This window comes from Terrapene carolina, unplaced genomic scaffold (assembly GCF_002925995.2).
Source record: "Terrapene carolina triunguis isolate 2854851 unplaced genomic scaffold, T_m_triunguis-2.0 Scaffold714, whole genome shotgun sequence".
NCBI classification, from domain to species: domain Eukaryota; kingdom Metazoa; phylum Chordata; order Testudines; family Emydidae; genus Terrapene; species Terrapene triunguis.
The window spans coordinates 14,036,003-14,046,678 of record NW_020665065.1 but is presented as its reverse complement, the minus strand read 5'-3'; the positions used below and the strand labels follow the sequence as shown (position 1 = coordinate 14,046,678).

General features: G+C 48.0%; 1 protein-coding gene across 1 annotated transcript; it reads right to left on the bottom strand.

The window, feature by feature from the left end:
- Positions 1-3,793: 3,793 nt before the first annotated feature.
- Positions 3,794-10,291, bottom strand: LOC112112439 (chymotrypsin-C-like). The gene is made up of 8 exons (XM_026659940.1): positions 10,252-10,291; positions 9,448-9,536; positions 9,250-9,347; positions 8,343-8,465; positions 6,983-7,119; positions 6,030-6,175; positions 4,773-4,922; positions 3,794-3,811 (listed from the first exon to the last, which is right to left on the bottom strand). Exons 1-8 carry the CDS (start codon positions 10,289-10,291, stop codon positions 3,794-3,796), a joined length of 801 nt encoding a protein of 266 aa, XP_026515725.1.
- Positions 10,292-10,676: the final 385 nt, after the last annotated feature.

Sequence of the window (10,676 nt, the reverse complement as noted above, 5' to 3'; positions counted from 1 at the left end):
CCCCAAAGTAATTGGGAAGCTAGAAACTGTATTTAAGAACTTTTCCACGGCCCTGGTAAAGCTCTTCCTGCTGGAAACTCACCAGACGGCTGCGTATGGGTCCCACCAACTTTTCCTTACAAAAATCCATCTTTGGTTGTTGTCCAACCATTTCCCAGGTAATGACGGGTTAGGATATTAAATGGGGCTAGTTCTTACAATCACACCTTGGGTTTCCCCGTCATTTACTTGCGTCTGTTGCATTGGCGGCGCTGGTTCTTGAGCGGTGGTACAAAGCATGTAAGTCCTTTGGGGGCAGGAAGCCAGGCTCCTCCAGACGTGCCAGTATAGTGCCTAGCGCAGTGTTGGGGTGAGATACGTAATGTGGCTTTCTTACTGTTATTTGCATGGAGAAACTGCCCATTAATTGATCAGATCTTTCTATCTACTCGTCGTCCTGTGTCACTGTAGTAGCTGAGCATCTCACACTCTGTAATGTATTAGCCTCACGTGACGTGCTAGTGCCCCCATATTAAAGCTGGGGAACCCAGGCACAGAGAAGCTATGTGACGTGCCCAAGGAAGTCAGTGGCAGAGCAGGGAATAGACGCTGGGTCTCCTGAGTCCTACACCATGGCGATAATCAGATCAACCCTCCTCTCGCGGGGATGTCAATACGTTTAGGTTTCCAGTCCGGCTCAAGTAAAGAAACTTGTTGCATTAGATTGTCTGAGCTACTTCAGTCCTGTCTGTTACCCCAGCGTGTGACCTCAACTCCCATTAAACTCAGCCCCATCTCCAGACTACGACCTGAACTGCTTCCCCGAGACCTTTGGTTCTGCAGAAGTTGTTGTTCATTCCCTTGCCGTTCTTCCCTGCCTTGATGTCGGAGCTCTCCAATGCACGCAGGGTGGCTCAGATTTGAGATGCGTTTGGTCTCAGCATCAATCCACAGCAGAGGAATATTTGAACGCAGGGCAAAACCCACTGCAGAAGTTGGAGCCATTAATCCATGTGCTCTGGGAAGACTCAGCACACGGGCAGGGGGACTGGTGGCAAACAGCTATGTGTGTGCAACAGGAATTGGGCTGTTTTTAACCAGTGTACTCAATTCCCCAGTGTCACGGGCACTTTAATTTAGAAAGGCCAACTGACTTATACAGAGAGCAAGGGATGGTGGTGGGCAGGATATGTGTGAATATTTTACAGTATTGCCAATTTGCAATGTAGGTCGTGTAGTGAACCTAAAAGTCACCAGGAGGCGCTGTTTGGAGCGCATGGATTGGGTGCTGCCCCTTCATTCCTGGGGTGCTCTGCTCTAGCTCTGTGAAGCCTCTTGATCTATCTTAGTCTCTCTGCTCATCCTCAAAGCACTGACCAGCTAGCCCCCTCTGTGCTCCCCGGAACGTAGGGAGGTGTTAACCCCATTTTGCCTAGAGAATGACGAGGTGGCTCATGTGAGGTAACAGTGAATGGATTAGAACTCAGCAATGCCTGGCTTCCAGCACCAGGCACCCTTAAGAGACGCTGTACAGAGTAAGAGCCAAATCTTTTCTCTTCCCCTCACCCTTAAAAAAATAGTGGCAAGAGCCCTGATTGCAGTCAAACAGGTACCATTCCACTGCCCATGGAAAGGTGGGGCAGGTTTCCAGGAGCCCACAGAGGGAGTCTACAAAGCCATGCTCCCTTCCCCAATGCACAGGTGTTTTTGAAGGAGCAGGTCAGGGGAGGGTTGGATCTGGCAGGTCTAGGACTGCATTAATCCCCTAGCCACTCCCCTACACAACAGGGTTGTGCGACAGGGCAATTTCCTGCATCATCCATGAAAATCCTGATTGAATTAAGGTTAAGTAGCTCTGGCAGCCATTAAAAAGGCAAAGTTTATGTGTTATTGTGGAATTGTACACAACTTCTCTAGCGGCGAGAGGTGACCAGTGTAAACTCTGGGATGTATTTTGAGCCGCAAAGGACTATTTGAAACAATGTGCCAGGCAAGAATGAACTTTTAGGACAAACAAATTTAAGTGGGCGTCCCAGAAAATCGTCACGGGGAGGTGAATGCAAATGTACAACCATCCCTCCTTCCCAGTTAGGCAAAAGCCCAGCCTTCTGAAGCTGTGCCCTGAGGAAAGGACATTTGTCTGCTGATCACCTGTTACATGGGGACAAGAGCAAAGACCCAAGCCTTATAAAGGAAAAACAAAACCTATGCATGGTTGTTCTTGTTCTGAGCTAAAGCAGTTGTGAACTTGTAGCCCCAGGAGAAAACCGTGCATAGGGTTTGAAGGACTGACTCCTGCCAGTGCCCGTTGGCATTAGGAGCTGATCTCCAGTAAGCTTATTAGCAAGCGTGTATGTTCTTTTATTGTTTTTAATTATTTCCCTGTAATGCTTTCACCTTAAGAATAAATGTGCTTGCTTAGAAAGGGCTGCACGGTAACTTAACTGTGGGCCATTACCCTGTTAGTAGCCTCTGGAGAGAAAGCAAAGGGCAGATGCTGGCTGGGTTAGGCAGTCTGTCTTGCTGGGGATACCACAGTGTAGGCAGGGAACAGTGCAGCCTGGAAATACCCCGGTCAGAAATGGGAAAGATGCAGGTCTCCGCCCAAGCGAGCGGACGGCTGGGGAGCCGGACGCCTGAGAGTGGGTGCCTTGCTGGACCATGGAGGGGGAATACAGCTGCAGTTGCCCTGAACTGTGGCGGAGTGCACAGCAGCTGCCAGGGAGTGGCTCTACTGCTTTGCTCCTCCTCCCTCCATGGTTGGGGATCTCCAGCAGTGCACGTCCCAGTCACACCAGACCGGTGGTGTTAACGGAGATGGTAACTTGTCATTTGAGCCCTGTGTTCTACTGCATGATCTATCAAAGCATACGGGGGCATCCATACATCCCTTTCACCGTAAAAATGAAAGGTTCAGGCAGAGAGTGATCCCAGGTGGGACTGACACCTTCCCCCCTCCTTTGCTTTGCTGCTTGTGCATAACAAAAATCTTCCTTTGAGTGGTTGCGGGGAAATGGGGCCACAGGAATGTCCTATGTGGTTTTGCAAGCACAGGACCGTAAACGTATGGGTGAACGGGCTTCCCTCTGCCGCAGAGGGAAATGTCTTCGACTTGTTCAAACGGAGCCTGAAGTTACTGACCAGTAAGACAGGGGATACTTTAGAGTTACACTCCACAAAGAACCAAGCCTGGTCGTGGGCAACTGACGCGGGTTCGCGGGCTTGCTGATTTGGGATGCATCACCGGCGAGATAAAGCCGTTGTATAAGTGCATGTATCAGCATCCGAAATCAGAGCAATGCAACTTTCACTACAGCTTTATGTACAAATGCCAGAATAGCTTTGATCATTTCGCTGCTGAGCTGATACCCCTTGCTTTTAGCCCAGCCTGGGCTCGCCCATCCTTTAGGAATTGGCTGTTGGAGGGACAGGCCATCTCTCTGTTGTGTGTTTGGACAGCGCCTGGTGGAATAGCACTGGGAACTCTAGGTTCTGCTGCAGTAATAGCAGTAGTAAGGACAACCATCTGCTTTCAGCCCTTGCCTGTTGATATTCACACGATTCCATAGTATGGTCTCAGGTATTTTCTCCCCTGTATAAGAGCCCCTGGGAAAAGACAAAAAGCCGGGCCAGATCCTCAGCTGGTGTCAATCAGTGTAACTTAACTGATGTCACCGGCACTGTGTGTATTTACTGTAAATAAGTACCCATGTGTCAGACACATTTCAAGCAGCCTCTGGACCAAGGAAAGTTATGATGAGACAATTTATTAGGGTTTCCTGGGATTTACAATCAATGAAATGAGCTGGACTCTTCAGTTGAGATTTATTTTCTGGTGACAGGGGAAAGAAAAGAAGCAGTGTTAATCGTTTTTAAAAAATAAGTTACAGTTTCACACGAAACCAGACTAAATGGTTCCCGGTAAAGCAAGTTCTTATTTACAAATCCACTCGGTCTGAAGCATGAATAGCTCTCTCCTACTGGAGGGGTGTAACGTATACTGTGGCAAGTTGAAGCAGATGGGCCCGAAGTCCTGGGTATCCAATTAGATTTATACACATGCAAGAAGCTGGTCGTAAAACTGGGGGATTTCTTTATACATTTCAAAGAGTGTCCTAACAGCTGACCACTATCCTCGAAAGTAACGTCCGCATCTGAGGCAACCCCCCAATACTTCTGCATGGTGCAGCTGAGTTAAGTTTCTCTGGGTTGCCTGCTCTCCTACTAGACATTGTAGACTATTTCTAGGCCAGGAGGCTCAAAGCTAGGGCCTAAATAAATGGCTGGACTTTCAAAGTTGCCGATTACCTAATAGCTCTCACTGAAATCCCACTGAAGTCAATGGAAGTGCCTTGGTGCTCAGGCTACTTACTTCAACACCTAAGTAATGACTTAGGAGCCTAACTTTAGGCCTCCATTTTTGACACTGGACACAAGAACGCCTCATTTTTGTAGGACAGCAGCAAAACCATTTGCTGTGTAGAGATGGCACCCAAGATGGGCCAAGGCTGTTCATAGATTCTAGGACTGGAAGGGACCTCGAGAGGTCATTGAGTCCAGTCCCCTGCCCTCATGGCAGGACCAAATACTGTCTAGTTGCAATCCTGCTCCAAATTTCCCCAGAGTCTGAGGGGTTTGGTGCAGGCCTGTACATTTGATTTAGTCATCTAGAACTGACTGAAAAGGAAACAGAGATAGCAGTTCTGGGATGGGTCAACCGGTAATCATTTCATGTAGGTGTGCAGAAATCTAGTTAAGCACCTGGCGCTTTGCTTTAATGGGCCGATACCTACCTCATTGATCCAGTCGATGTAGGCAGACACCCGGGTGAAGACAGTTGGCTTCTTACGAGTGTTGCAGCCCAGCCCAGATCCAAAGCTCACAATGCCATGTACTTCCCAAGCGTTAGCACCGTAGCAGTTCAGTGGGCCTCCAGAATCTCCCTGACACAACATAAAACAGAGAAACTTTTATTATAGTAACAGTGCTTCTGGCTTAGGGATAAGGCTTGGCTGGTTTTCTTAGTATTAAGACTTTGGGAGGATTAAGAGAGAATTTCTGCCTTTTTTTTTTTTGTTTTGGTCTAGTGTCCTTCAAACTCTTGGGGATAATTCAGAGTGCCTCCACACTGTACTGTGGTCACTGTTCAAAAAGTCAGTATGTGACCCGGCGCTGTACATAGGATACATTTTTCTCTCTACTCGGAGTGGGAAATAACCGGTAGCTTTGACTTTTTCAAGGCAGCCTTGCGTATCTTCTTTCATGTATTCGAGTAACTCGTTCTATTGGGTGTGTGGCCAAGTTGAATTCCACTGTTCTATCAGAAGTGGGTGAATTAGCGTCTGCATGAAAATAAGAGACTGATGTTCAGATGGGGTGAGGCGAGCACCTTCAGACTTCTTCTCCACCCACGCACTTCGGTTCTAACCTGCAACAGCTGCTTTAGTTCAGAGGATGGGCCTTGTGCCCAACTATGAAGTGGATACATCTTTTACATTTTTGTTCTGCTTTGTCAACAGCATACATCACCAATGAAATGCAGCCACTCTGGTGTGGCAAATGGCCAGATTAGCTCTTTCTGCTCAACAGTTAGAAGAGACACTGGGATCTTATGAAAAGTATTATGGGATCTTTACTTAATTTGCACGGACCAAAAAGGACACTGGTTTGTAAGGTTGAGTTCAATCCACTCCCTCCCCCCCCCAAAAGAAGTAAATAACTTGGCTTGAGGGGTGACTTGATCCCTGCTTAGGTTTGAACCTGTAACTCCAGGGAGCGCTGTATTCCAAAGTTGATACATGGACTGCTCAGCTGTGCCACAAAACTCACTCAGCTTGTCAGCAAATATCAGAGGTGCCAAGTCTCACTTTGATGTCATTATCCAGAGGACTTTCTTGGTTGAATTTTCATAGCTAGGGAGTCCCTAAGAGCCACTGAGATGCAGCTTTGAACCCACCAGCACATGCCCCAGTTCCTGCCAACAGGATTTGCTCACCTTCCTCGGGAGGTGATAAGAAAGGATGCAGCACTACCGTGCTGGGAAAACTTACATTGCATCCAGAAACGACTCCATCTCCTCCGGCACAGACCATGGTTTCCTTGACGCTGAAGCCCCACCAGTCCTGCTGACTGCAAGTGGCATGGTCCACCACAGGCAGCAGTGCCTGCTGGAGGTCATCAGAGATGGGGCCGTTGGCTGGTGAAGAGAGTGAATCACAAAAAAAGAAAAAGAACCATCAGGAGCATTTTACACAGGCGAGAAGCCAAGTCAGGAGCTGTCTTCTACACACGTGAGGTTATGTCAGAAAATGGAAACATCAGATTGACTGGCTATCGGTGACCACAAAAGATACCAATATATGAAGGGTGCAAACAGCAAAGGAAGGAGAAGAATCACTGAGGGTGAGTAAAAGCATTATTGTAAGAAACTGAGTAAAGGTAAATTTAAGATGTTAATCAGAGGAGACTAGATTGGGCAAAGGACTAGAAACATACAGTAGGGAACAATGCTGCATTGTCAAGCAGGTAAACTAGTAACTCTCCTCCTAAGTCTCTTCCACCCCTAACCTCTATGATTTTTTAGCTCTCTTGGGAGTCTGAGATCTGATCTGGTTCCAAGAGAAATCCAAGCTCAGACATCCAGGGGTTTCTGGTTCAGGAGCTCAGCCAGCCTGGAGGCACTGGGCCCCATTCACTCTAGCACAATAGTTTTCAGTCTTTTTGGCCACCTGCACCAGTTCCCCAGGCCGTGACCTCCCCTGAACCAGCCCGTGCTCGCTCTAGCCTTTCACAGTGCATGGGCTATTCCAAATCTTAGCCTTGTGAGAGGGCCAGTGGCCATGGCGTGTCAGAGCGGGACCAGTGACATGGGAAGGTTGCAGAAGAGGCTCATTGTTAAAACTGGTAGCCTGGAGTAACACTCAGCAAAGACTGGAGTCTATCGGCATTGGGCCACGTCCGAGGAGCGGGACACCACGGCTGTAGGAGAAGGTGCTCTACTCACTCCAGAGGCGTCCCCATCCGGTGATGTAGCAGGGGAAGTCTTGCGTCAAGAGGGCGCCGCTTGCGGGCAGGCAGGCAGGCTGGATCGTCTCGCTCACTTCCACGGGCTCAGCCAGCTTGATCAGGGCAATATCATTGCTGAAACCCAAATCAGATCGGAAGGGGAAGTTTAAACCCAGCTGGGAAACACTGAGGCTCCTGAGAGACCCTCTGAGACTCTCTTACCCGCATATTTCTTTTCTAGCTGAGTAAGATGTTCAATTTCTTGTTCTGTCCACGCTCGAGAGCGAGTGGACTCACTAACAACCTTCCTTTCCTTCCTTTTCTCATTTCTAACTGCTGGAGATCTATGTCTAATATGATGGCTCAATCCTGATGATTTAGTTGGGGATTGGTCCTGCTTTGAGCAAGGGGTTGGACTAGATGACCTCCTGAGGTCCCTTCCAACCCTGATATTCTATGATCCTTGGTGTGGAAGGCAGACCCACAGAGCAAACAGCAACTCTCTCGAGCAGAGAGGTCACAAGCCCAGTTCAGTAGCTCTATGCAGGGCCAAAACATGGTATTAAAAAAGAATCCCACCGTAAATAAAGATGCAATATTAATATACTGTATAAAGAGCAAAAGTCTCAAAATGGCTTAAGTCCCATTTTCAAAAATGACCTGGGTACTTAAAGCCTGTGTCCCTTTGACTTTCAGTGAGACCTAGGTGCCTAAGTCACTTGGGCCTTTTTGAGAATTTTACCAACCACTTTTTCGCACGCATTAAATATATGCCTTAGTTTGCAAACACTTTAAACTTGAGTTATGAGAATAAACCAAGTGTAATATCTGAGCCAGTCAAAAAAAAAATACATGGACAGCCAACGTAGCCATAAAACAACTGCTGAGGTGTTTCTGCCTTAGCCCGGCCTGTCTTCTGAATTTGATTGAATTGATTTCATTTGAAGCATGACATTCCATTACAAAAGCAATCCTTCCCTAAAACTACCTCACCAAATCTCATCCCGCACGGCAACCAGTCAGAAAGCAAACCCCGCCCACTCAGCTTCCCACAGGAAATACGTCCTGTGACTCCAGGTCATAGCAGGGATAGGCCGGCAGTGCATTTGGGGCGGTGGTGGGAGAATGAGGATTGATGACATTACCCAATAATTCACTTTACACAAGATTGGCCTGTCTGAATAGCAACTTTCCTTATTGCAATTGTCAGAGGCATATTTTAATCCAAGTGGCTTTGCGGGCAATCAATGAAATAGATCCAGAACTGGCTGATTTGAGCTAAGCTTTGACAGCAGAATTGCTGAAAGAGAGATTGCAGAGCCCCCACCACCAGCACCCTGGGGCCTTAGCGGATTTACACGATCAGGAAGGTGTTCCATTTCTCATGGACAATGATCTTCTCCACAGCAGCGGCCACAGAGCCAGGTTCCTCGACCTCCAGGTTTTGTTTCCCCAGTAGAACTCGGTACGTTCTGCTGCTGCTATAGGAACAAACGGCAGGAGAAAACGCGGTTAAACTTAAACCTCTCTTGATTGCCTCCAAATTCACAGTTTATCTGCTAGGCCTGGCATTAAATTTCCTAGCTGTGACAAAGCCACCAATGAAAGCTAAGGAAGTAACTCTGTTAGTGGACAGCTATTAGCCTCAATGTGGATCAGGCACCAGATGAAGGCAAAGACCCACGCACCTGTAGCATGAGTTGCATAGTCTCACTCTTGGTTCCCTCCCCCAGCTTTTCTCACCTGGTTGCTTTTCTGCACTAAACACTTGGACTTCCTGGTCAAGGGCTCTGGGCCCGTTCCCTTAGCAAAAGACTTCAGCTCCTAGTTCGTGCGCATGGCTTATCTGCCTTCTTTTGCCGACCATGGCTATCTCAGTGGTTCTCAACTATGGGTACGTGTATCCCTGGGGGTACGCAGAGGTCTTCCAGGGGGTACAGCAACTCATCTAGAGATTAGCCTAGTTTTGCAACAGGCTACATAAAAAGCACTAGCAAAGTCAGTACACACTAAAATTTCATACAGACAATGACTGGTTTATACTGCTGTGTAGACTATACACTTAACTGTGAGTACAATATTTATATTCCAATTGATTTATTTTTATAATTACATGCTAAAAATGAGACAGTAAGAAATTTTTCAGTAATCGTGTATCTTTGCGTCTGGTTTTGTCAGCAAGTTGTTTTAAGTGGGGTACACAAGACCAATCAGACTCCTGCAAGGGGTACAGTCGTCTGGAAAGATTGAAAGCCACTGGTTTACCTGATGCAGTGGGCCGCAGTGAGGACCCAGTTGGTAGCAATAAGGGTCCCGCCACATGTGTGAGCCCAGACGCCACTTTTGTCGTATTGGAGGGAAATCTGGAATTCACCGAAATCATGAAGACATTAGCCTGGATTTCACCCAGTGGTTAAAAAAAATAAAGCCCCATTTTGGGCAATAATAACGCTGCTTCTTTACCTGCCAGGGCCAGCTGTGGGGATTGGCATCTTCACCTCCGACCACCCGGGTGACATAAGGTGGGTAGGCAGGGACGCCGCAGCTGTAGGCTGGGAAATGCAGCAGGGAAGAGAGATGAGCATTTACGAAGTACCACAACCTCATACGGATGGCCTGACCCTATGCTCCTGTCTGCTAACCAGCTCAAGGAGCCCCAAGTTCATCTGGGGATGTGGCATGTGCTTGTGAGCTTTATTTCCTCCCGAATTCCCCCGCCCCCCGTCCGCCCGTGTAACTGGATTGAGTGCAAGTTCTTCATCAAGCTGAGCTGGGCATCCGCAGAAAAGATGCTCACTAAAGGATGTGGCACAACATACCAAGGAAACTTAGGAAGGAAGAGGAGAAGCCCTGTGTATGGTAAACCTGCATTCGATATGCTGTGGGCACTGACAGCAAATCGCACCAAGGAAATCCCCCAAGTTAACTGACCCAAATTTGGTACATTCTCAAGCGCAATTGTCAGATTCTCAGGGACTGGTGTCCATATTGCAGCGGGTGTGAACTGGTCACCTTGTCTGGAGTCTCTATAGTGAGGCCAAGGTCTAACTGGGCCATGGTAACTGAATTCCCACCTGGCACTTGGAAGACACCCCTGTGGCGTAGGTTTGAGGGACACTGGCAGGAAGCTTGCTCTGTGCTCCAGCTCGTGGTGAGTGAGAGGCCTTCAGTCGCCAAGGCCGTCATTTGGCAGCCCCGGCACTCATTTTGGGCCTCCCCTCTCCCCTCCCATCCAAGAAGCCTGGAGTTGCCACATAAAAAACTTACCATAGCCCAGGAGCAAAGTGAGGAACACAAACCCGAACATGGCGATGGTCTAGGTTCAGCAAAGGGGGCTGCTGACTACTTATAGGGTAAGACCAGTTTGACCTGAAGCCAATAATGGAGATTAGCTGCAGCATAGAACCAATACGTGGTGAGATAAATATTTGTTCCTAACCTTGGCAAGTTATCGTTCAGCAAACACGATGCACTGGGTAGTTTGGAAGAAAAAGCAATGTCTTGCCTTTAAAATGGGTGACCTAGCAGGATTTATCTCTCTGTGGCGAGAACTGAAATCCTAGCTTTGAAATGCAGGCATCACTGGGGCTCAGGAGGTAGGAAGAACATTACACAACAGTGGGGAAAAAGGATTGTTTAGCCCAAGGATGTCGGAACCAACCTTAGCCGTGAGATCATCATACGTGGGCAGA

Coding starts and splice junctions, on each gene's coding strand:
- LOC112112439 (XM_026659940.1), bottom strand. CDS start 10,291: ATGTTCGGGTTTGTGTTCCTCACTTTGCTCCTGGGCTATG. Junction 9,348..9,447: donor CCCACAGCTGGCCCTGGCAG/GTAAAGAAGCAG, acceptor GGTGAATTCCAG/ATTTCCCTCCAATACGACAA. Junction 6,176..6,982: donor CGGATGGGGACGCCTCTGGA/GTGAGTAGAGCA, acceptor TCTCTTCACCAG/CCAACGGCCCCATCTCTGAT.